This window comes from Octopus sinensis, linkage group LG20 (genome assembly GCF_006345805.1).
Source record: "Octopus sinensis linkage group LG20, ASM634580v1, whole genome shotgun sequence".
NCBI lineage: Eukaryota > Metazoa > Mollusca > Cephalopoda > Octopoda > Octopodidae > Octopus > Octopus sinensis.
The window spans coordinates 24387191-24415005 of record NC_043016.1 but is presented as its reverse complement, the minus strand read 5'-3'; the positions used below and the strand labels follow the sequence as shown (position 1 = coordinate 24415005).

At 33.5% G+C, this 27815-nt stretch overlaps 1 protein-coding gene across 6 annotated transcripts in view; it reads left to right on the top strand.

Moving 5' to 3' along the window:
• Positions 1 to 27815, top strand: part of LOC115222478 (serine/threonine-protein phosphatase 2A 56 kDa regulatory subunit delta isoform) — a 115412-nt gene that overhangs the window by 42868 nt on the left and 44729 nt on the right. For all 6 annotated transcript variants that reach the window (XR_005003180.1, XM_029792700.2, XM_029792701.2 and 3 more), the window contains exons 3-7: positions 15562 to 15730; positions 17943 to 18142; positions 20901 to 21011; positions 23000 to 23092; positions 23618 to 23748. Coding sequence is in view for 5 of the 6 variants with exons in the window: in XM_029792700.2 (XP_029648560.1) it covers positions 15562 to 15730; positions 17943 to 18142; positions 20901 to 21011; positions 23000 to 23092; positions 23618 to 23748 (704 nt within the window). In the remaining variant the exon portion in view is untranslated. The remainder of the gene's footprint in view (positions 1 to 15561; positions 15731 to 17942; positions 18143 to 20900; positions 21012 to 22999; positions 23093 to 23617; positions 23749 to 27815) is intronic.

The following is a 27815-nucleotide window of genomic DNA, read 5'->3' as shown; positions in this document are numbered from 1 at the left end:
TATAGTTATATTTCTTGGCTTCGTCTTTTAGCTTTTTTAATCATTGCCTTCAATTGAATGCTAGAAATGTAGCCTTTAGCTTGATATCCTTTGGAATAGCGATTAATATGATTTTATTTTTAAATGAACACCAATATGACTTTACTTTCTTGATATGATGAAATACAGTAATTTGATTAATAAATTACTTGCAACCAGTACATTCAACTCGTGTTTGTAAGTTGAGGTTGACAAAACATAACCCAGGAGTCAACATGTATGTCACTGAAGATAATCAGACAAACTGATTGAAATAATGCTAGTGGCCAAGTTTAAAAATAGTATGAAAAAAAATAGATCATGTTCAAAGAACAGCATAAACTGATCTATCATAAACGCATATGTACACACAGCAACACCCATGCACTCACTCGTCACCTTGTTTCTCACCACCGAATCGAATCAGTGGCAGCCAACCAGTTCAACACCACTCCTTTGCACTCACTTAAATGTAAGTACACATGCACTACCACACACAAAGATACAACCCAACCCATCCCTGCCCCCCACCATTTTTATACTCTCGTGTCTTAAAAGCCACTTTCCCTATCTCTTTCCACTTCTGGTCACTTCAACTATGTAGCGCACATGTACTTGAACTTTTTCCCAACTCTTTTTTTCCATGTTATTCTGAGTTTCAAGCTAATACATTCCATGTGTATGTCCTTTTGACTTATGTTGTTTTGTTATTTGTATCTTTAATATTTGATTTTACTGATCCCCAAAGTACCCCGGATCCTGTTGCCCCCGTGCCGCTGGCACGTTAAAAGCTCGAACCGATCGTGACCGATGCCGGACCCCCCCGGCCCCTGTGCAGGTGGCACGTAAAAAGCACCCACTCCACTCACGGAGTGGTTGGCGTTAGGAAGGGCATCCAGCCGTAGAAACTCTGCCAGATCAGACTGGAGCCTGGAGCGGCCCCTGGCTTCCCAGACCCCGGTCGAACCGTCCAACCCGTGCTAGCGCGGAAAACGGACGTTAAACGATGATGATGATGATGATGATGATGATGATATATATATATATATATATATATATATAGATCATGTTCAAAGAACAGCATAAACTGATCTATCAGAAACGCATATGTACACACAGCAACACCCATGCACTCACTCGTCACCTTGTTTCTCACCACCGAATCGAATCAGTGGCAGCCAACCAGTTCAACACCACTCCTTTGCACTCACTTAAATGTAAGTACACATGCATTACCACACACAAAGATACAACCCAACCCATCCCTGCTCCCCACCATTTTTATACTCTCGTGTCACATAAGAAAACCATCCGAACGTGACCGTAGCCAGTACTGCATCGACTGGCCTCCGTGCTGTGGGCACGTAACAAACACCATCCGATCGTGGCCGTTCGCCAGCCTCATCTGGCACCTGTGTCGGTGGCACATAAAAAACACCATCCGAGCGTGGCCGTCTGGCACCTGTATCAGTGGCACATAAAACACCATCTGAGCGTGGCCGTCTGCGAGCCTCGTCTGGCACCTGTGTCGGTGGCACATAAAATCACCCACTACACTCTCGGAGTGGTTAGCGTTAGGAAGGGCATCCAGCTGTAGAAACACTGCCAGATCTGACTGGCCTGGTGCAGCCTTCGGGCTTGCCAGAACCCAGTTGAACCGTCCAACCCATGCTAGCATGGAAAGCGGACGTTAAACGATGATGATGATGATATATATATAATTCTATATTTAAGAGATGAGGAATTATGTACATTATTTACATTTGACGGATATTTGTCCTCATCTTGTTTGTTATTAACATGGTTTGGCTGATATACCCTCCAGCCTTCATCAGGTGTCTTGGGGAAATTTCGAACCTGGGTTCTCATTCCTAAGGTAATTTTTTGATATTATTATTAAGGTCACTGCCTGGAATCAAACTCGGAATCTTGGGGTTTGTAGCCTGCGTTCTTAACCACTATGCCACAGCATATGGCGTAGTGGTTAAGAATGCGGGCTACTAACCCCAAGATTCTGAGTTCAATTCGTGGCAGTAACCTGAATAATAATAATAATCATAATAATATTGAAAAATACCTTAGGAATGAGAACCCAAGTTCGAAATTTTCCCAAGATACCTGATGAAGGCTGGAGGGTAAATCAGCCAAACCGTGTTAACAACAAACAAGATGAGGACAAATATCCGTCTAATGTTAATAATATATATATATATATACACACACACAACACACACACACACACACACACACACACACACACACACACAAAGTGATGGTTTGTTGCCAACTTACTGTGGGAGTCACAAGAAAGGGAAGAATGCTGCTATTTAGCTCCAAAGCAAATATTGCTGTTAAGCTTGGGTTATGTTACTCATTTGTGAAAGTTTTATGTAAACATTGTTACATGTAAAACAGTTCAAATTGTGAATCTTTATCTCAATTTCTTTATTCCTGTCCTCTTTTTTGGTTTTCACTTTTTCTATGAAAAATAATTTGGCAATCAGTGTTTACATATTTACTTGTTGAAAATAATTCAATTGCAAGTTTAGTAGATTTGGTAACACAAGAAAAATTTCAAATATCACAAGAACTCATTCTGTATCAATATTAAGATAGACATTCTAGCATGTTTGACATTTTTTTTTTTTTTTAGTTTTATGTCCATTTTTTATTTTAAAAAGAATTAAAAAAAATTTTTTTTGCTTTATTTCTTGGATGAAAGCATTTGAAACTAGGATTCCACCTTGCTGTTTCCTCAACCATAAAGTAATAGTGCTTGTTTCAGTCATTAGGCAAATTTCAAAATTCATGTACTTTGCTGAGATGCACAGTGAAATTTCTGCTGTAAGGTTTGATCCCCTGACCTTGTGGTTAGTCCAACAACTAAAGAAGTATCCATTTGAATGATTTAAAGGTTAAATAGGTTTGGTGTCAATCAGTCAGTCAAACTGAAGCAAATAGAATTATGTCTTGTATTGAGGCAGAATACATTAAACGACCCTAGTGGCCAGTATTATAGCAATGTAGTTTCTTATCTATGAATTATTAATTTTCATTAAAAGAAGAAAAAGAAAAAGAACATAAGATTTTATTGTTGTAGAGGCATTTTCCCCTGTTCTTGCAAGTCACTTAACAGCCAGTGTACACTGTTAAGTGATTGGCATTAAGGAAAGGCAACCAACCATAGAAACTATGCTAAAGCTGACACAGAGGTTCAGCACAGCTCTGTAGTTTGCTAAAACCTGTCAGACCAAATATCCCATACCAGTATAGAAAACAGATATTAAAATGATGATGATGTTTTTTTCCAGATTATCATGTATTTGGTGTGTGTTACAATATATTACAATGCAACAATCTGATCAAGATCATCTTAACATTTTATGTGTGCTCCAATCCTGTACATTCTAGTGTTAGGTTATCTCACCCCTGAAACCTAATATTTCCAGGTCTGACCCAATTATATCTTCTTTGGATTTAAACTATTTGTAACTAGGTCAGCTTGAATGAATCCAACCTAGAGTTAATCAGTAATAATGATCGGCATCTTTTCCGTGATTTCATGGCACATTCATTAAGTATGCAACATCTATTTGCTTTATATGTCCACAACACTATATTGATCTTTTCAACATACCTCAAGCTAGGTTTTCAAATTACTTTTGTACAGTACTTCCTGTATATTAATACTGTACATTTAATAGATAATGCTTGGTTTGTTTCTCTATTTGCTATATCTGCATTCATTTATTCAGATTTTTACTGCTATAAAGAAAATTAACCTTTTACTTATACATCATATATTCTGCTTTTGACTTGGTAAAAGCAGTTTACTAATTTCACCCATATTATTTTAAATCTAGGCTATATACTACACCTAGCTCCACCTACAGTACTAATTCATAACTTAGCTCAGATATCATATAATGTCCATGTTCCATGCTGGCATAGGTTGGACAGTTTGACTGAAATTGATGTGTCCAAGGACTGCATTGAGCTCCTATGTCTGCTTTGATATAGTCTGTTTTTGGTTGGATGCCCTTTCTAATGCCATTTTACATGATGGACTGGGTGCCTTTTTTGTAGAACCTGCACTATTGAAATCACAAAAGAAAAAAAAAGTAACCAGTGCCCCACAAGGCAGAAGCTGGGTGGAAGTGGGTGGGTGGATGATTTGTGTGATTGTTTGGTAAGGTCATTGAGGAGAAGGCAGACTGCCAAAATAGGCAGGGTGGAAGGAGGGATGAGACGAGTTATGAGGTGAGGAAAATAAAAGGATGCAGAAGAGCATGGAGCAGTGAGTCACAGGAGCGATAAAGATGATACAGTTGTTGGTGGGATGGGGAAGGATAAGAGAGAAGGAGGGGGAACAGGTAGACATAGTGCATAAGAGGGGAAAGTCACTATAACAGATGAAGGACCCAAAATGTAACACTTCCAGAACCCAGTCTTCCTAAAGAGGCTGAGTCTTTTTGAGAATCTCATATTGCCAGAGATCCTGGTCTTTGTCATCTCTTCAGTCAGGCTCAAGGTCTTGAGGTCAGCTTTCATTACTTCAGCCCCTATCTTCCTGAGTCTTTTGCTGGTTCCAGCAATGTTAAGTGAATGGCCTTTCCTTATACAGCTGTCCTCATTCATATGCATCACATGACCATATCATCTCAGTCTTCTTTCTTGAACACATCTGATTCTTCTTATACATAGTTTTTCATTCAGCGCCTTTGTACTAATTATTTCATGCATGCTCACATTGCACATGCAATGAAGTATGTTTGTGTCATTTCTTTTCAATCTCTAGTATTCTGCATTCAAAGTCCATGTTTCAGATAATTTAATTTCTTTTGTTTATGACATTTTTTACCAGCTATTCTTGAGCATCTTGTCAACTTAAAATTCTGGTGTCCTGTCTGACTGCATAAAGTCTCACTGAACTTTTCAACATGTTATCTGTAACTTCTGCCTATTATTTTACCATACTTCAGTAAAGGATTTGTGGGTCCTGTTAGTGATTTGGAAATCTAAGTAATGGTGTTGTAGCTATATGAAGATTGATAATACCGATATTAGATGTGGTCAGTTTTTGGATTAAATGTTTTTCTCTATTTCTCTATATCACTTAAAAATGATTTGATAAGTTGACAGTTTTATATCATCATCATTTAATGTCCATATTCCATGTTGGTATAGCTTGGACAATGAGCTGGAGGACTGCATTGAACTCCAATGTCTGCTTTGGGGTTTCTGTGGCTTCCTAGCACTAACTATTTTACAGTGTACTGGATAGTTTCTTTGTGGCACTGGCTGCAGTTCGAGTGACCAGTAACTTGCAGGACAACCTCCCCCCCCAAACTGAATGAGGTTATAGTAAATGGGGTGTAAATGCCTGTGATGATAGAGGGACAGGCACAAACGTCTTCCTATAGAGAGATTACATGATAATCTTTAGATGTTAATTATGAAATATTTACAAACTGGTATATATTTTTATGCTTAAATGCTATTTCTTTTTTTCAATAAATTATGAGGGAGCAGTCCCCATGATCTTTACTGGTACTTACAGATGAGATTGGTTTTGAGTTTGAATATTTGCAGGTGGATCATTGAGGGACAAACTGGGGCTGAGATGAGAAATTCCAGTGGGTTACAGTTTGGAAAGAAAGGATCCGAGGAATGTTTAGTGTAAGACACAGTAAGGTTGCTAAATTGAAGAGAGAAGAGCACCTTAATTGGTCTTTGGTAATGGAGGTATCCTACCAGTCTGTTCAAAGGAGTAGAAGCTGTTAAAAGTAATTGAAAAAATAGAAACAGAATGAAGCAGCAAGTCTTTGAGTTGTTGATTGTAGCATGTGAATATTTAGAGAATAACAGTGTGTATGTATATGAGTGTGTATGTACTATTTCCTATATGTGAGTAGCTTATTGCATATGAAGTTGCAATTTTTCCTTTTGATATTGTATACCAGTCAGATACTGAAATTAATTTAACCCATTAGCATTTAAATTGGCCATATCTGGTCCAAATATTCTACTTGTTTTATGTTCAAACTGGCCAGGTCCAACCTCTCGTACATAACTCATAATGTCATTCTAAAAATATACAATCACATCACTGAAATCTCAAAGCTCTAAGATATTGCATGATTAATTGAAAGCAGTGTGAATGAATAAGCATTCCATTTGATAGCAACCTGAAGTCTGAAGGGTTAATTGACCACCACCACCTTCAACTGCCTCAAATTTTCAGCCTTGCATCTGTGTTAGAAACAATTGTTACATTAATTGTACTCTATTATATACACACACATTCTCACACACATACACTTGACAAAATGTGAAGACTGATAACTAAACTTCAACATGAATCTATGAAACAGAACAGCCTGTAAGGCTCTTTATTAGAATTCAACCATTTTTCTTAAATATAAAAGTGTGAATTAAGCAGTTGCTCCCTCCACATTATTTATGTTTAAAAAAAAAAGAAGGGATATTTAGATTGAAAGGTTAAAAATATCTATTTATGTAGTATTAAGTATCTTCAAAGTATTTTCATACTGAGTTTATTGTTGCTCATTTGTAATTGTTCAAGTTCAATAGTTCACTTGTCTTATGTTTTGTGCATGTTTACCTTACATATAAGATGTAGATTTAATAGGTCACATTTAGATGTATAGTTTTGTGATTTTTCATACTAGAGTTCTTGTGTCTTTGTTTAACAGCAATTTAGGATTTAAGTAAAAGCTTAGTTATGTTGTGCTATTCTTACAGCTAGCCTTATAATGTCATATGGTATTAGTCTGAAACAATGCTGCCTTTCATTGATTACAGTAGAACATTGATCTCTAATCTACAGACTACTTCAGCATTATTGAAATATGTCCACCAATTATTACCTGGGATTCAAGTTGTATTTGAAAATAGTGTCAAGATCATTGCCTGACCAATCCTCAACTTTGTTTTTGCAAATGTCATTGCAAATGTTAATATTTATAAATTGGAGAAGTGTTCTATTCAAGCAGATTGTTAGATAATTTGTGTAGTACACTGTCTTTAATTCAGAGGATATTCCAAAATTTTAAGGCTTTTATCATTTTGATTTAATTTTGCATGACAAAATGCCAAAATTCAAAATCCATTGCCGGTGGTTTAAGGTAAAATAATTTTATTTATTTATTTTTTTGCTAGATTGTCATGCAGAAAAATAAGAATTGATCTTGTATCTAAATATGAATCTGGATAAACTGTACTTTGAATTACTTTGCGTTTTGTTTGTTTTATGTTTACAGAAACATTTAAAATATAATTTTCAATTTTTCAATATTTATGGAATTTAAAAAAAAAAAAATTCAGTGTTATATTTTTGCTAAATCTTGACTTTTTAAACAATGTCTAAACAAGAAAAAAAAAAAAATGTTCAGATGTAGTTTCACATGATTTTTTTTTAATGTTACATACAATCTTCTTTTTACTCTGTCTAAATCACCAGACCTTTCACTTACATCTTTGCTAAGATGTGATTTGGTTGTAATTGTGAATTGGAACAATGTTTTTCTGAGAGCAGTTGTATAGTTTCAAGTAGACAAATTTTGGGAAGGAAGAACTGGTAATTTCAATTGTTGGAATGAGAAATATATAATGTATTTTCATTATGCTAATGATTCAATACTTATGAGAAGGTCTTCACCACTGTTACTATTATTAACACAATATATATACTACAGTTTCAATATCTAAACATTTGAAAATGTTTAGATATTGAAACCATAATAAGTATCTTCTATTTTAAAAGGAATATAGGTATCTGAAGCCAGATATGAATGCAAACTGGCTGTTTACTTTGATAATGGTGAAGGTAAAAAGAAGTTGAACTCAATGGTTAGGGTGCTTTTTCAGTGAAACTGTATAAATATTTAACAGGAATACTGAAACAGATTTAAACAGTAACCATTTTACATAGGCCTGACAAACCAATGATGATTTACTATGTAGAGATACAAATCTCAATAATCCATTTTATCATTATAAAAGATTTGGTTCAAAATAGCCTAAACAAGCAGAATGGTTATGTCTGGAATACTAAACTATGCAGACCAGATAAAATTATTTTTAAGAATACCATCCATATGGTGTAGTGGTTAAGAGTGCAAGCTACTAACCCCAAGATTCTGACCATCCACTTTGTGATCTATAATTGACCCTTTATAAGACCTGTGTAAGCTTCACTAATGTGATTATATAATTGATTCTGACCCATGTATATCTATTATCACAAACTCTAGTCCACTAGCTGGCAGTGTTCTCTATGTAAGCTTTCTTGTTCTTTTATCAACTGTCATTGAAATACTATTGTATTCTTTCTCCTGTTTTTTTTTTTTAGTAAACCACAATGCATGTTTGTTTATAGACTTTGGACATAACCAAACTAATCTTTCTTTTCCTCCTGGAACTATTTTCCATTCATCACATTTCTTTGTAGTAAATATCAAGTTCGGATTTTTATTGGCTATTCGTCATTCTTTCACCTCCATTTGCTAATCTAAGAAAAGTTCAATAATAATAATTGCATTTGGTTTAGGCATAAGGCCAACAGTTTTGGGGGAGGGTGTTAGTTTATACCATTGACTCCAGTATTTGATTGTACTTTATTTTAATGACCCTAAAAAAATGGAAAGGAAAAAGTTTCCTTTGGCAGGATTTGAGTTCAAAATTTTAATGTGAAATGTAAAACTGGAAGAAATGATGCTAAATATTTTGTCTGGTGTGCTAATGATTCTGCCTTTAAAAATTATATTACTTAGATTTTCTCTATATTAACAGCTTTTTCTTGACATTTATGTTGTACCATGATATTGTTTAGAAATTGAAGTAGAAAATATTGATTTAACAAAAGGATAAATTGATAAGAAATTAAGTGGATATTTAATTTATGTGTAAAAAGTACAAGAACATGTGTAGTCAGTCATTCATCATTCATAATGTAGGTTTCTTTTTTATTAAATCTGTATTTATGTTGTTAGATCAATTACTCTTTAAAGCTGCACTGTTTTGCCTATGCTACCAGAGACTGATTTGGATGTCATTAGGATGATGTGGTGGTTTTATAATTTCAACTTTTCTTAGTCTTGAATCAGAGTTCATTATCTGTGTTGATATTTCCGATTACAGTTAATGTCTGTTCAGTGTGCATGATCTCATTATTTGTATAGTTTTTTCAGTTACCATGGTATTAATCACAATCAAGGCTAAAGAAGAGAATAGAGAGACGGGTTATAGGCTGTGAGACTCCGCTATGCTGTAGAGTTTTGAACCATGTTGTGTTTGGTGTCAGCCCATCACCTTCTGATTACCTTCCTTTTTCTCATGCTGTTGGTGATCATAACCCTCTCACTAATACACAAACAAAATTAACTTAATTCAAATAAATCCTTTCTGTTGAAAAGTTGTGTAGAGCAGAGGTTGATCTACTGGCCAGATTTTACTTGATTAATACAATAAATTCATTTTTGAGGTAATTGTAAATATATTACTATTGGTTAGAAAAAGATGATCATGATTTTTTCCTAAACAGACTGACTCTTTGTTCCTGTTTGGTTATCTAAACAACAAAATTAACCATCAACTCCAGATTTTTACTACCCATAGTCACTTCTTAAAGTTTGGGAAGAATACTAAAAATATTTATATTTGAACTTAAGTTTTGAGGTTTAGCCTGCCATGCACATCAGCACATTGCTTTCTTACCTATTGTATGTTGTGATTTGAGATATGATTACTCTACCATCATGACAAACACCATGTAGCCATGTTACCAAAACCTTTCCTTTCCGAATTTGTCTTGAACTTAAGACTTTTTTATAAAGATCATTCTTCTCTATGAAGAATCAGTTTAGTAGTGCTTTCGACCATTCTTGTGAGGTCATCAGTACAGAGCAGCTTTCAAGGACATTTAAAATTGGATCTTTACAATGATGCAAAGTTGGTGGCTTAACATAGACTATTGGTACACACCTTGCTTAGCATCAAAATGAAAGTTAAACATGTTTGCACAGTTACAAGACCTACATATACTACACCTGAGCTTTCCTTCATTCATCAGAGTACACCTTGGTGCACTTGATCAACTACCTTCTGAAGGTCAATTAAGGCCAGGTACTAACTAGTTCCATTTACCAAAGTTATTGTCAGTCGTATCATACAGCCAACATATTTCATAGCTAACATAAGTTCAGGTGCCACTTTCTACCTCACTAGTCCTACTTTGTATCTTGTCTCTGAAACAGATTTTTGATTAGCATAGACAGAAGAGTTGTAAGATATCTTGCTGTTATTGGTAACCTGCTCTTAAAAATCTTAAAAGACAATATTTTCAAATGAATGCTCTGTGAGAAATTACCCTTGTCAATATTTACTCAGTGTATATAATAGGGTTTTTTTTTATTATTGATTGCGATAAAACTCTATTGCTATGAAATTCCATATTTTTCAACTCTCAGAGCAGCTCTTCTGTGTCATTGACTTGTTTTTGCTTATCATCCAGGTGTAGGTTTCCGATTAATGCTAAATTTCTCCTGTACACTTTCATCTACATCACTCACTACAAATTTTTATTTTCATCTTAGCTTTAACATCCTATTTTCGTTCTTCTAACCTGTTGTTCTTCCTTAATCTCCATTTTCTTTCTTAGCTTTCCTTATCTTGTTATTCCATCACTACTTAGGCATTCAGTAGGCAAGATTTTATTTCACACTATGTTGTATCCTTATTCACATACTTTCTAGAATATATTAAGACACATGATTGACCTTTGCTAATTGTTTACTAATTTCAGGATGTATTCATTTGTTTCTTTGGCTGTTTGCATTCCTCTTGTACAGTCATTGCTCCAAAAGTGTGATCGCACATTTCTCACATCACCTTTTACTAAAATATAGTCACCCTGAAAGTTAGCGACTTGATACAACTAATGCAAAGAAGTGGTTTGTTGTAGCAAGTATTAGTAACTGCACACAATTCAGGAATAAAATTTTTCAATACTTGGGTCATTAAAGGATTCAAGTCTGGTGATCTACATCAATAATGTTTCTGTTGGTTTTAAAAGTCAACAGATGATAGAAACCTTAATACTGCTGAGCAGATAGTTGAAGAAAGGCTCCTTTGATTCAATTGTAAATATCTTCTGTATATATATCCTTTAACATAGTTATTCAGAAATATCCTTACTTACCAGCACTTATAATGATTGAGTTTTATGGATCATTCATCTTCAATCTTTTTTTAAAAACTTTTTTGATGTCAACTCACATGGAACAATTGATTCTATGAAGCAAAGTTCATGTTTAAAGTGATCTAAATTAAAACCTTCCATCAAAATTTCATGTTAATTTAGGTTCCAGATACCACCTTAATGAGTTGTCTTAAATCCTGCATTTTCCTAATTTATTGAAAAGTGTATTTCAACAGAAGAAAGGGTTAATGATTTCAGTCTAGTGCTTACAAGTTTAAAATTCTCTGCTTCAGTAAAATCTTTCAGCCTTTTCTTGTCAAACTACTTCCTTGTTACTTTTAGATAACATTAATTTATTTGAAACTGAACTTTGACTACCTCATTTACTTGCCCAAGTTGGTGCCAATATTCAATGAAATGTTTTAGATTGTCATGTTGTAAACACTGGAGTATTATCATATGTAGATAGCAGCTGTGCATATTTTTGGAGAAGTTATTTCTGACCAGGAGCATACTCCATATGTATTGAACCAGCAGCTGCAAGTTTGTGATGGACTCTTTTTTTTAGTTTACTAGTTGGTCTGTTTATAATAGATGTTGTTCAAATCATCTTAAAATGAGCTGTTATAAAGTACAATTATAGGTATCTGGTAAAAATGAGTCTTGTTTCATGAAGTATTGTTAGCAGTGTTTCTGTTAACATGACTCTATCCTTCACTGGAGATAAATAGATCAATTTTTCTGCTAAAAACATCTCTGGTGATGATTATTGATTTCTATTCAATACAGGAATCCTTTTATGCCAGTAATAAGGTAACTTATTGAGAGATTGTCAAAGATACTGCAATTTATGACATTGAATTCGTATTCTGCAATGTGGAAAGTGTTAGGCTTCTGAAGTACTGTGTCATGAATTATCTTGATGCGAAATATTGTTTAGAGAAACAATATGCTTATTAGTTATGTATTGCTCAAAATTGACTTTTTATAAACAGCAGAAGAGGAATGTGGCTGTAAGCACAAATTATCAGTCAGTGACGTAACCATACTGAGACATAAGAAAAGAAACAAGTAGTTATTAGAGCAGATACGCTAGTCAAAAGCTATACAATCTGTGCAGCAATTGAGAAACTGTTCAATATAATGAATTTATAGAAACTGAAAGGGTCTGTAAAGAATAGATTTTATAATAATACGATAAACTGTATTAAAAAAAAAAAAGATGTCAACCTAATTTTAGATGATGTACTGTTAAATCTCCTCTGTTTAGAAAGTCAATCAGACTTTCTACTTAATATATGCAGAATACTCACAAAAATGAATTGTGAGGGTTTCAAGACTGTTTGAAAACTTTGTGTTGTTTGTGAGCAGTAGACCAGCTGAAAATGCTGAGGGATGTATTCAAAAGAATTTATCGACTAGATGTTTATTTATTTTTTTAAAGTTTGTCGAAAGAGATGTGCCAGTTGCTCATGATAGTTGTGGGCTTCTCGGAGTAATGAGAAAGTTTGAACATCTTACCTGTAGATGACTGTTGGCAGGAAGACAGTTCCAGAGAATGAAAGTGTGGGAAGGAAAGAATTGGGTGAAATTTTGGCTAGAGGGTCTGAATGGAGAGCTTATATTTGCAGTTATGAGTTCAGTGTGCAAAATACATAAATGGAGAGAATATGGACTGGAAACTGAAGTGGGAGGAAGGCGAATGACATGAAAGTATTAAACATGATTGAAAAATACAATCAAATGAAGGTTGGAAAGAAATAGCAAGGTATAATGAGTTTGGTAATGAAAATGCTAAAATTTATTGAATGAATAGTATTATATTTTATGATGGCTTGTTATATTGGCAGAAGTGTTAAGGTGACAGGATAAATTTTGTAGTATTTGGTTATTTTCGCTTTATATTCTGAACTGAATTTTGGTTGGGGTCAACTTCTTGTTTTCTTATTCAGTAAAAAAGAGTATCTAAATTAAAGTCAAGGTCTTGTGCCCAAGTGAGGAATGATCAGCTATTTGTTAGTTAATGAGGTGATTGAAAGGACTGAACATTGAAGGATCTGGCCAAAAAAAAAAAATAAAATAAAAGGTTTGTAATAAAATTAAGAAAAAAAAATGTGAGAGGAATGGTAGTGGATTCCATTTTGGTGTTCACCAAGATAAAGAATGCTGTGTACTGTAATAGGATATCTACAGATAGGATATCTTGTGTGATAATAACTATTAGAATTCAAAACCTAGAGGATTGGCATCATCATTTTCAGTTCTGTTTTCTTTTAGTCTTAGGTTCCACTGTTACAAATTCAAGTAGAAGGAAGAAGTTATGTACTAGAGCCTCATTCAGGTTTTATAATTAGTGAAAACATTGAATTTTGAAAACTAGGAGGATGTATCATCAGCTAGGATTATTTATAAGAAATGGTAAGTATATAACTAGAAAAAAAGGAAGTGTTATCATAAATCTTGGATTAGATCACTATTTTGGGAAGTACACAGTTAAGTCTTACGTTGCTGAGAAAGTTTAAAAAGACCAGAACATGTCCCAAGTTGTTTCCCATTCTTGCCAAAATTATTAAAATATTAATTATTGAGAATATTAGTTTGCTTCTAATTTCTCTAATTAAATTTACAATAGTCAGCATTAAATGGATTAGCTCCTACTTAAGTATTGAACTTACTGGGAAAGGAAGCGTATTCTAAAAGTATGGCATGAAGCACTTATTTTACACAATATTAAGATGTTTTATATTAGTGATCTTTTGACACTCATGATTGACAACCTACACTGCCTATGTAACAACTTGATGTCTTTTGTCAGCTACTTTGTTTATTGTACAATCTTATTGAATAAATATATACTAAATTTGGAAATATTTACACCAAAACATGGTCACTGAAGAACAGCAGCAATTTCTTCAAAACACCTTTAATATACAAACAAAACTACTCTGTTCTTAATATTGCATAGTTTTAATCTTGTCCACAAAATTTTACATTTTCACATTCAAACCAAGGAAAATTGTAGCTGTAAGCACCTGTTGATTTTTTATACATTTTCACTGTTAGCTTCTACTTCAGTGGATAGTATACTTTAGATCAATGACATCCATTCAGTGGTAGAAATTTTTCTCCTATCTCATCATTGTAGTGTTCTTTCTTCCTGCCTTTCCATACTTCTTTCTGCTTCAAGCCTTCTGCATGAACAGTTGCATGTGGCGATACCATTGATGTATAGAGAATTGTCTTTTATATGTATTCTTGAATTGTATTTATTTTTATATTAACTATATTGTTACTCATCCTATTTTATTGTGAGAAGCTCTCACTTAGGGAGATTGACATTATTCCTTTCATTTAACAAAGAAGGAATTTGTAGGAGATAAATTATTAGATAATATTCAACTTGTCTAATTAGGGTCAAGAAGAAGGGATGGGTTGGGGCGGGTTGGGTTAACATTGAGTTTGAGGGTTAAATACCTGAAAATGTATAACAATAATCTAATTGATAATGAACATTGACATAAGAACAGTGTGTCTTAATGTTTAGAGAGGAAAAAGATTTCTTCTGCATAATTCACTGCAGGCTTTAAAAGTATATTGAAGGTTTATGAAAGATGTTTCATAAGGAATGGATATGCAATAGAAATAAATAGCTACTAACAATTGGTATTATCTGTTAAGAAAGAGAGTCTTGAAAAGAAGACAGATGAAAATGACACTTTTAGCTAATCTATAAACCAAGTTAAAAATATTAATGCTAACCATAGTTTTGTTGTTTCAAAGAGTTTTAAAAATGTATCGATGTTAACCCTTTAGCATTCAGATTACTCTGTCAAATGCTATGCTTATTTATTCACATTGTTTTGAATTAATCATGCACCATCTTGTAGCTTTGAGATCTCTATGATGTGGTTATTTTTAAAATGACATTGTAGGGTAAGTGTGTGAGACCAGATGTGGCCACTTTGAGCATAAAACAGAGTATTTGGGCCTGATGTGGCTGGTTTAAATACTAAAGGGTTAAAATTTTAACATATATTTCTGTAAATTTATTTCCTTATTTTTCTTTTTATTGCTAGGTTTCTTAAAAGTCTAGCTTTTCGAATCAACTGCAATATATCAATGGAAGTTTTTTCTCTCAAAATACTAGAAAGATGAAATTCATATTTGAACTGAGCAAGAAAGGAAATGAAACTAAATACCATAATGTATTTCATCAGCCATATCTACTTATTGTTTGCTGGACCATTTAATATATGCATTAAATCCTGAAATATTTTGGAATATTATTTGAATACTAATCAATACGGTTTCCTATTTTTCAGAATGCCAAAAAGAAAGCTTCTGCGAATACTGAAAATCATCCTCCTACCACCCAACTAACAAAAATAAAATACTCAGGTCCTGCACACATAAAAAAAGACAAGCGTCAAAATTCTTCAAGATTCAGTGTTTCTAAAAACCGAGAACTGCAAAAATTAACACCAATGAGGGGTTTGTATATAATACTTTGATTACATTCGTAACTTTTAATACCTGAAATATTTTCTGTTGCTATTATCCTGTTAAATGTTTACAGATTGCATCAGCTATCATTAGAAATACTATTTAGCTATCATGCTGAGTATTGGCAGACATTACTGTAAGTGTCTTATCTGTATGTATGTATGTATGTATGTATGTGTGTGTGTATGTATTTGCTCCTGACATTTTTGTGCATATTAAGTTGAGAAATACTGCATAATTTTATTGATGTAATGATTTTGAAATCATAGGATTAAGGACATGTAGATTAACAATGCTAAGAAACAAACATGTCTTACAGTGATTACTTCATATTAAGGTGAATGCTTCATGTTTGACATTACATCATCTACATGCTCTCATCATATATGATTGCACACAGGTAAAATGAGTTTTAATCACTCACCAGACAGTGGTTATCCTTTCTGATCAATCAAATTATTTGCCTTTCTTAATTGAAAATATGCTTTCAGTGGATTGTCACATCATATGTAATATGCACATTCACACTTATTTGTATGTACACATTTACATATGTAGATACACATTCACAAAATTTCTTGCATAATTTCAGTATTGGTAACTCTAGCAACAGCTTTGAAGAATAATTCAATGATAGTACCTCACAAATTTCTTTCGCAGCAGCACTACTAGTTCAAGTTGTAGCCATGGACATGTTATTAAGTTCACTTCTCAACTATAAGCTGTTGGGTTTAGTCCCAATGTTAGACCTTCTTCTAACTCAGTGTTGCCCTGAGTCAACCAATGTCTTATGAGAGCTAATGATCAACAGAGACTGTGTGGAAGCTCACTGTAGGTGTATGTGTGTGTACATGAATGTCAATATTCCATGGCTTCACTGTTCACTGGTTCACTGCCTGTAGCATCTGTTTATCTCTCTTGCATATATGTTCTCTCAAAAGAAACTAGATAACTAGCATCCTTTAGTATCTCACGCACTCAAAATTGATTCCACTTCAGACAGTTATATGATACTGTACTTGGCATTTTTTTCTTTTGATGATGCACAAGTCTTCTTGTAAGAGTATGCTGATAGATATCGGTACAATGAGTCAACGTAATGGCAAGTACAGCACCATTTGCACTCAACAAGTTTGTATATATGCCTCTTGAGTTCGTAAAACCTGGATATCCAAAAGTTACCTTTGTCTATGCCCATCTTATATGAGGAGGAACAGCAAGAACATCTGATTATTCTTTGTTCTATTGTATACAGCATAGTCATCATTCCAAGTAAATGGTGTTCTTTTATTGCTAACAAAGAAGGAATATGTGCACTGGAGGAGAAAGTGAACAACATTTAAGAATTTCTTGTATTTATGTCACAATGAAGGCAAAGAAAATTTCTTGGTCTTACTAACTCACCAACATGTGTTACTCTTTTATTCCTAACTCTACTGAAGTAACATCCAAGAACAGAAAGAAGAATTAGCCAATCTCCTCAATAAGAACAAACGTGTCTCTTTCATCCTAGAGCAGCCATATCATTACAGCTGGATTTTTACAACTGATGGTTGATGTCTGGTAGCCACTTTTTTTTCTCAAAACGTTTGCAACCAGCAGAAACACAATACTGCACTTTTGGATAGGAAGTAATTGCAGCATACTTTGCCATGAAATGCTTTTGTCACATGCTAGATAGTTGTGTATTTATTATTTACCTTATCCTACTTTCAATATACCAGTGACAAGGAAGACTAAATCTGTCACATGTTCACTTGTCAGCTTACTTTATACAAGTATTTAATATTAAAAGATATATTTGTGTCTCAATCAAAATATATTACTGTGCAAAGTAAGCTGGTCAGTTAATGTGTTATTATTTATCTAGGCTACTTTCTAATGCATAAAAACAAATTTAAACCTTCTAAAAAGATAAAAGAACAAAAAAATCTTATTTTTAAAATAGGGAGATAGTGTAAGGTGGTGAATGTTTAGTATTATAGTTCTAAAATAGACTTAGTAACCAAACTATATTTCCATTTTGTTTTGAATTCATTCTTAAGGTATTTTCAGCTGAAAAGATCTATTTATCATATGACAGGATTTAAAATTCTCATATGGTGCAAGAAAAATATTTCTTTTTATTTATTCTTAAGATATTCCCATTTATGAAAATGTTTTGTCACAATATTTTCAGTTAACATTTGAATGTTTATAGATGCTCCTTTGACTGAACGCGAACAGCTGTTCATCCAAAAAATCCAGCAGTGTGGTGTTTTGTTTGACTTTGTACAAGACCCACTAAGTGACTTAAAATGGAAAGAAGTAAAACGGGCTGCTTTAAATGAAATGGTAGAATATGTTTCACAAAACAGAGGTATATTGACTGAACATATATATCCTGAAGCAATACAGATGGTTTGTATTTCAAGTAACTTTTTAATTTTTTACATACATATTGTAAGAATTTTCTTCCTGGCTTGCTTATTTATATTGCTTTTTTTCTTTTTTGCATTTTGCTAAATTATATCTAAAAAAAAAAAAAAGACCCTGTCAGATTGCATATTGGACACTAACCCTTTTGAGATACTCCTGGTTCTATGATACAAGCTTCCTGTTTAATCATTTTACTGCGGAAATCAGATATATCCACTCAAAATTTCATTACTTTTAACTGCAGAAAGCAGTTTGATATACCAATCTATCATTTGTTGAGGATTGTCATGTTTGAAACTGTTTTTTGTTGAGATATAACAAGTTCATTGAATTAATGTGACTTGCAGACAAAAATCAATTCTATTTTTTGGTTGCTAGACATCATTACTGTAATAATCTGAAATTTAATTTCTCAGTTAAAGACTTAAAATGGTTTACTTAAAACTTTCCTTCAAAATTTCCATGTTAATTTATGTTCCAAACACTAGTTTGTCATTTTACAAAATTCTTCGGTATTTTGAAAATTGAAACCAGAGCTGTGTATTTTAATAGGGATATAAAGCAACAAAAGGGTCAATATACCTAACAGTGTTATATTTTATTTATCTATCCATTATTTTAAAAAACCTACTGATCTGTTAGAACATAGTGTAAATAAAAATAAATAACTAAAACTATATCTGCAAATAAACCTTAATTTATCAAACATAGCTGATAGTAGAGAGAACATTAAAATATTCAAATCAGTGTTACTATTTCTAATTTATTATTGTGAAATAGTAACCAAGAACTTGCTTCTAATATTGTTGCTAGCTGCATGTTTTGTGTCACCTATGAAAATATTGATTCTTGTACCTAGTAGTTGTAAGATATTTGATTTATGAACAAAGAAAGTCAGTTAACACCAAAGGTTTTTAATCTCTGCATCAGTGTCATAACTTTTCTTTTATCATAATCTATATCCTTGTTAAGGACAACTTTCAGCACTAGTGGAGCATCAGACAAAATTCCCTGCAGGTTTTGGTTACATCTTTGTATGTGTTGAGTTGAAATTCTGCTCATTTACACTTTCTTTTTTTATTCTCTGGGCGTTAGGAAGGGCATCCAGCTGTAGAAACATTGCCAAATTAGACTGGAGCCTGGTGCAGCCTTCTGGCTTCCCAGAACCCCGGTCGAACCGTCCAACCCATGCTAGCATGGAGAACGGACGTTAAACGACGACGATGATGATGATGATGATGATGATGATGCATAGAATACCAGTCATTTGTTGGGGTTTTTTCTCCTTTAGTCAGAAGGAAAAGCATTGTCCCAGGTCTGTTACAGGCCATCATGATCCATTGTTACGAGGGAGGAATGCACCCTTAAACCAAAGGTGTGGCTGAATTCTTGCAACAGAGTGGACTCTGCTAAAGTACCTAAGGCGGTAATGTTAAACTGAGCAATGGATTAAGTTTATTACTACCTTTGATACCACTAATACACTGCTCTGGATAGTTTATTATTATTATTGTTATTATTATTATATTGACCACTCATCATCATCTAGTGTTTGAAAGCGGGGTTTTGTGCCTGTTAACGGATGTGGCCAGAATACCTCAATGTCATAGCAACTGCCCTCACACCATCTCGCCATCTTGCCCGGTTTGGGGTGTTCTCCATTCTCAAGCCAACCCTCCAATATAGAGGGTTTTCACCTTCCTTTTCGAAGTAGGCAGGTGCAGCCCACCTCAACCTTTGGGCTGGCTGGTGCCCATTCTCCTTTGCTATCATGTGGCTTTTTTGGAGCTGGATTTTCTATGGGGAGCATGCCCTTGCTTACCCCCAACCTCAGTTTCTAGACATGAGTGGTCCCGAGACCAAGGCCTCTACCACGATTTTTTAAGAAATGTGATAGAAAACTAGTTCAGGAAAGCAGGGACACTACTCCATGAGACCTCTTTCAGGGGCCCCTTACCACTGAAAGTTTAAAAAATTTGAAAGGATTGAATTCAGAAGGTAGAGAATTGTAATAAATAATGTGAGATGCCCTGTCTGACATTCTAACAACTCTGCCAATTCATTACCTTAATAGAATCCTTCTCCTGTGATCCAGGGTTAATGTCAGAAATTATCAACCAAATATCAGTATGCTGTATTATTACTTAGACATTTATGGCAAATAAGATTTAATTTTTAAACTTCTTTACATTTTTAAAATTCATGTTTTCCACAGTTACTCTGTGAAAAATACAAATTTCAGTATTAAATCAAATATATATATATAAACACACACACACACACACGTGTGTGTGTATTTAACATCTGTTACCCATGTCATGTTGACTTTTTGTATACAAAAATTGGCACAAGTACTAGCAAACATGCTCTCTAATCACTCTTGCTATCTTTTAAAGATGTAATGCACTCTAAGCTTTCTTTAGATTAACGCATTCTACATCCTTCATCAGCTTCCAAAGATGCATAACAAACTGCAACATCATAGATGCCCTTTTACAGTTCTCTTATTTGATTTCAGAATTTAGAGCTATATTTTAAGTCAAATTTTTGTTGCAGTTTACTTAATCCATGTTTTAATGCTTTTTTGTTTTTTGGAATAGAAACTTCTTTGAGTTCAGATATTTAGCTATTCAAAATCAAATACAAATTCATGATGATGACGATTGTGTATGTATGTATGTATGTATGTGTGTGTGTATATATAAAAAAAATATATTGAAAAATTTTTGTTATTTTTCAGTTTGCTGGAAATTTATTTAGAACATTACCACCTTCCTCAAATCCCAGTGGAGCTGAATTTGATCCTGAGGAAGATGAACCAACTCTAGAAGCTGCTTGGCCACATTTACAGGTTTTTATACTTTTAATTATACTGGAAATTTAAACTTAGATTAAAAAAACAGATTCAGTCAATTAGATTGCTATTCTGGCAACTAAAGATTTGAAACCTTATGGTACTCCTATAAGCCGTACCTGTACTCTTTTATAAAATATAAGTGTAATGTTGAACTAAGTTTTGGAATATTTAGTATTAATTCCTTTCTTTTCCATGCTTTCTTGATGGTTTCAGTTTGAATTATAGTCAATATTGTTCTACTAAAACTACTTGTAAGATTTGAATATATTGAAATCTGATGTAATTAGTTTCATGGTCATTTATTAGTTTGATTAAGCACATTGGAAACAAAGTAACAATAATTAATTCCTGTTGAAATGGTGTATAACTGAGGTCAAAATATGGACTATTTTGTCATAATTTGTTGGATTCAGAATTAAAATGTCTTGATAAAATTTCATTAGTAATCTAAGTATTTGAAAGTTTAAATTTAATTATACTGTGGAATTAATGTCTGAATCCTTTTAGCATTCACATTAGTCTGTCAAATGTAATACTTATTTATTCAAATAGTTTTGAATTAATCATGCATTATCTTGTAGCTTCAAGATTTCAATGATGTGATTGTTTATTTTTACACTGACATTGTAGTGTAGGCTGGGAGGTCAGTTCTAGCCAGTTTGAAAATAAAAACAGGTAGAATATTAGGGCCTGATGTGGCCAGTTTAAATTCTAAAGGGTTAAACAACCAAATATTACATTGTTGAAATTGTTATCACTTTTTTTTGGTTCTATAAAAATGACAGTGCTCATTGTCTTTTTTTTTTAAACTTCTATAAGCAGTTCCTAAAAAATTTAACTGATGAGGGATTGCTAGTTGCTATGTCATATAAGATAAATAATATTTATACATTGAAATGCTTAACATAACAGGAATGTAATACAAGAAATTTATCTTTTAGTCAAGAGGGAAAGTAAAGTTTACAACCCTTTACAAAATCTTTGAGATTGGATTGGTAAGAATAAGTCAGAGAGATATCCTCTGACTGGAGACCTGACTTGAATGCTTGCAACAGTGGGCTCTGTTAAAGGTACCAAGACTTGAGGGATTGCTAGTTGCTATGTCAGACAAGATAAATAATATTTATACATTGAAATGCTTAACATAACAGGAATGTAATACAAGAAATTTATCTTTTAGTCAAGAGGGAAAGTAAAGTTTACAACCCTTTACAAAATCTTTGAGATTGGATTGGTAAGAATAAGTCAGAGAGATATCCTCTGACTGGAGACCTGACTTGAATGCTTGCAACAGTGGGCTCTGTTAAAGGTACCAAGACTTAGGTCAAATACCAAAAGGCCTTTAATTTGATCTTCTAACAATTCCACCATCCTACTGCCCTTAATCAGTGCCTTTTTTGTTGAAGTTTGATCTGTACAGTTGAAATGTAAAGTTGATTTTAGCAGGATTTGAACTCAGTGCAAATAGTCAGACTGTTTAAAGATTCCGCCAATTTGCTAAGTAAACCAACCCACTGCCCTTGATCAGTGCCTTTTTTGTTATAGTTCAGTCTGTACAATTGAAATATAAAGTTGAATTCAGCAGGATTTGAAGTTGGTGCAGATAGTCATGCCAAATACCATGACAGTTTAAATATCTGACAGTTTAAAGATTCCACCAATTTGCTAGTAAACCAACCCATTACCCTTGATCAGTGCTGTTTTATTGCAGTTCAATCTGAGTTGAAATGCAAAGTTGATCTTAGCAGGATTTGAACTCAGTGCAGATAGTCAGACTAAATACCATGAGACATTCTACCTGATAGTTTAAAGATTCTGCCAATTTGCTAAGTAAGTTTTGCTTTGTGCCAGGTGATAAGTTTTCATACATGCTTGGTTGTGTATCCATCCATAACAAATAGAAGCTGAAATTTGAATTCTGTTCCTTTTAGTCAACATAAAAGATAAATTTTTTTTGCAAATTATTTTTTCTTCTTTTTCAGCTTGTATATGAATTTTTTCTACGGTTCTTAGAATCTCCAGATTTTGTACCTAACATAGCAAAACGGTATATAGATCAAAAATTTGTATTACAGGTAATTTGCATATTTTCTTTTATATTCGAAGTATAAACAAGGTGGACCAGGTCTTATTTAAGACGCCTTACTAATACACTTACATGATATTTTTATCTATTTCACATTTTATATATGCTATTTACATTCCATATGTTCTGTTTACTAAACAAATATAGCATTAAAAAAGAAATACCAAAATTACACTTATGTTTTGTTGTAATATTCAGCATATCCAGTTTCTGTAATGAGAATACACTGAGACAGAATTGTAGTTAGAAATAACTTGATATATTTATCTTACCGAACTTTGTCTATATTGTTTTCCTATAAAATGTATTGCAAAAGTTAATTTGGTCAGTTAAATGTCTACTTTTTGAGTTTACAGTTTATTGATCCTAAAAATATTCTTTTGGCATAAATAGAAGCAAATGTAGGAAATGTTAAGAAAAGTATTAAATTTAAAAGATAATTGGTTAATTCTTTTACATATGGATAAATTTGATTTAGAAAGTGATATATAGATGATTTTTTTTATTATTATAGCTATTGGAATTATTTGACAGTGAAGACCCTCGAGAGAGGGATTTTCTTAAGACTATTCTTCATAGGATATATGGTAAATTTCTTGGTCTGAGGGCCTATATCAGGAAACAAATAAATAATATATTCTATAGGTAAGATTTTGTTTTTATTGAATTTATTCTAAAGAAATCAACATTTCAGTTGACATTTATACATAGATCTTTTTGTTGCTATTTTTCATATTTTTCATCTTAATAGTTAAATTTGTTAATTGACTGAAATCCAAAATAATTGTTTACATACCTGTTAATTTTTTTAATAACACAACATCAGTGTTCATTTTGTAAATGTTAACATTTGAATAACAACTAAAATTTACCTAAAAAGGAAATAGGACTCTACAACTATTTGAGAAAGGACTGTACTCTGCATGCAAAGAAGGTATAAATAGAAATTGTAAATGATGTATTCAGTATAAACTATGGATGCACAAGGGGCTGGTTGACATAAGGCAGGCTTTGTGCATTTCCTATGCACTGGAGTAGTTAACAGTGAAGATGCATGTGATACATTCCTTCAAATGCACAGAAGACTTCCTAGAAATAGTTGATAGCTTTTATTACCTGTTTGACTTAATAAGCAATGGTGGATGCATGTGTTTCAAGAGCATAGTGGTGAGAGTGAGAATAGGTTGGAAAAAGTTAAGGGAACTACTGTGTTATGCTATGTGGTAGCATGAGATGGGTGGAGTGTATACTCTTCTGGATACATAATCTTGGTGCGTATGAATGATGGTGCATAAATGAGCTGAAAAAAGTTAGAGCAGTCAAGTATTGTATGAAGAGGGAAGACTATGCTGAGACAGGTTGTACTGGATTACATGTTGCAGGTAACACTTAGAGCAACTGTGAAAGCTTATATAAATCTCCGAGTTTTTTTTTCAGTAGAAATCTTATACTTTATAAGGTTATAATTTGTTTACTATGGCATTGAGATGTCTTTTTATTTCAAGTAGCATTCAATATGTGTAGATTATAACTTCATTTCCCTCATTATCAATTATAAATTTTCAATTAGTGACTGACAATCAGGAGAAAATTGTAAAATCAATTACATGGTTGTGTGGTTAAGTTTGTTTGTCAACCACATGGTTTTGGGTTCAATTTCTCTGTGAAGCACCTTGAACTTATGTTCTCTACTATGGCTCCAGGCTAAGTCTTGTAAGTGGATTTGGTAGACAGAAACTGAAAGGAGTATTCATGTGTGTATGACTGCCTAAAACAAGTATCACCATCATACAACCAGTGTTCTTTTGTTTCCATTCTTCTATGAAAACATATCTGAGAAATATTACCTAACTTAAAAAATAGGTGAGGATTGGTAACAGGGAAGGCATCCATAGGAAATCTGTTTCAACGAATTCTGTCTGAACCATGCAAGCAAGGAAAAAGTGGACATTAAATGATGATAATGTGAAATGCAAGTGGCAAAATGGCGATAAGCCTATTTAAAAAGAGGATGGATTAAGTTTGCATTGTAGCATAGTGTGTGGAAAGTATAGCTGTGGTGTTCAAAAGTTGTTGTGAAGCAGCTAATCCTTTTTGTATTTACATTTTTAACTTTACTTGAAACAATTACAGATTGCACAAATTGTAGAATTTCATGAAATGCTTACAATAAAAGAATAGCAAACATTTTGTGTTGACAGCATAAAATTAACAGCAATTAAGAAATAACAACGATCAATAATTGGTAGTTGCTTATCTAAATGTTTTGAACTTGGAACAAACTTTAAACATAAATCCATTTAGAAAACAGAATAGAGGTGTACATGTTTGACAGAAAATGGAACTCAGTAATTTGTAATATCATTTATAGCATGTTACTGTAAATTGAAATTTGGTTGGTAGGATTGATAAATTATTAGTAATACAGTGAAATTGACTGATGAGCTTGATTAGCTACAGTTTACCTCTTGCTTGCTTGCTGGCTGAGTCTGGAGGAAGATACACTGTTTTCCAAGACCAGGCAGCTTGATGCCATTAATGTGCCATTGAAACAAACTGTTGCAGGTCACCATCTACAGGAAATCCCAAAGGAGAAATTCCTGAGGCTTTATGTTCAAGGGAGGAAGTATTTACTGAGTATAGTGGTTAGTGTAGGATGAAGAGTGAATTGGGGTGGGGGCTGGACTCAACAAGGGAGATGAGTGGGTCTTTAAAAACATTTTAGATTAGTTATTTGAATTTTAATTTTGTTAATAAATTTGATATTTCTTTGATTCGGTTGTGAAATTTAGGTATTGAGATTTTATTAAAAATGTGCAATTTTCATCTTGATGTGAAAACTAGAAAAATAATGAAAATTTAACAGTAATATCGGGATTTGCTGAATCAATTGTATGGAAGTATTCTAAAATGTATAAAAGCTAACAAAGGAAATGAAACCTTGTTGATCGAGACTGAGATATCTTTCTCAAGCTCTATTATTTCAAGGTAATAGATCTGACTCTTAAGCCTCATTTTGCTCTATTTATTGACTAATATCTTTCGTAAAATATTGTTATTGTTTCCTACTTTACCTGTAAAGAACTGGAATTGATTCACTTATGTTAGCTGATACTTGTATTAGCAATATTAAAAATGTAAATTAATAAATTCTCTTCTAAAAGTGTAGTGTTGTAGAATAGTGAACTTGGAGGAGCATGAATGTATGTTTGTTCATTAAATGAGGTGTGTGATAGTTCAGATCCATTTTGGTGTGCATCATCAACACGGTAAATATATCCGAGTGACACATGGATAAAAAGAGGCATTCTTGAAAAAAACAACTAAAACAACGAACAACAGCAATGTGCTTCTTTGAAGGGAAGGAAGGAAAATTACATTTTGGAGAGTTGTCAAGAAGAAAAAATGTCTTCAAAAGGTGGGTGGAAAAAATGATGTGATGTTAATTAAGATTGTTAGCGGCGTTATTGTGAATGTGACCAGTGATTTGTGATGGGCAAGAAATAAACATTAGGTGGTTTTCAACAAGAGTGAATTAAGTAAGATGGGGGTGGATGAGAGAATGCTTGAAGGGTATGCAAGAAATTGCCTGTTGTATATGAAATGTTTGTGTGTGTAGGTTTGAGAAATTCTGAGTTTGTATTTTTTTGTGTGTACATATGTATGGCGGAGTTAAGAGTTGCTTAAGTGGCTATGAGCTCCAAAATGGGATTCAACTACTCCAACCTGTCCTTTGGTTACCTTCAGGCCCAAATCTTTACTAATTTCACCAGCACTACCAGAGCTGTATGGTTGCCACATCAAAACCATATCACCACCATCTTCTTTCCTGCAAATAGTTATTTAGTTCCTTCCAACCTGCATTATATTTCACCTTTTTCTCTAACAGTGCTATCAACTTCCTTTGCATTTCCATCTGTTGACCTGTTCCCTACTATCCCCAATGATTCAACAATCTCTCCACCTGTATCTTCAACAATTCTACCAACTTCCTCCTCATCTCACTCCACTTTGACCAAATCAGCTATCCTCCTACTCAAACTCCCTCCCTTGTCCCCTATATCTGACATTGAGTTTGAGGTCAAGTCCCACTAAATAATTCAACTCCTATAATATGGAAGTCGAATCAGTCAAACCAGCCATTGACTCTGCTTATCTTCATGTCCTCTATGTTGACTGCACTTCTTCCCATCTGTTACATCACCAACCCCTGTCCCTTTTCTCTTACTTTCCATCTCACCACTTCATCATTCCAGCATATAATTTTGCTACTACTTTCTTGAGTACTCTCCTCCTCTTTTAAACCTTCTAGCCCACAGTTCTTTTGTCCCTCTCCACATTCAACATCTTCCTTTTATTACTCCTGCTATAAACATCTCTTTCATCCCTAGTTCTAAGGTATATGTCATCTGCACTTCTCAAAATGTCATTTACTGTATAAAATGCCAACTATGGCTTATTGTATACATGCAAGTCCAATCATTGATCAGCTGATTGCTTTTAGTGGGTATTTAGACATCCAATGAAATAGCACTGAATCATAAATGCCTATTGTTCATCACTTCAATTCTTCAGGCCATTTTCATCTACATTTTACTGTCTTCTGTCTTATACTTGGGAGCAACAATTTATCTTCTGCTTGAACAGTGTTGCTCTAAAACCTAAACACCTTTCACACACACACTAATAAATGCCCACATATGTAGTACACA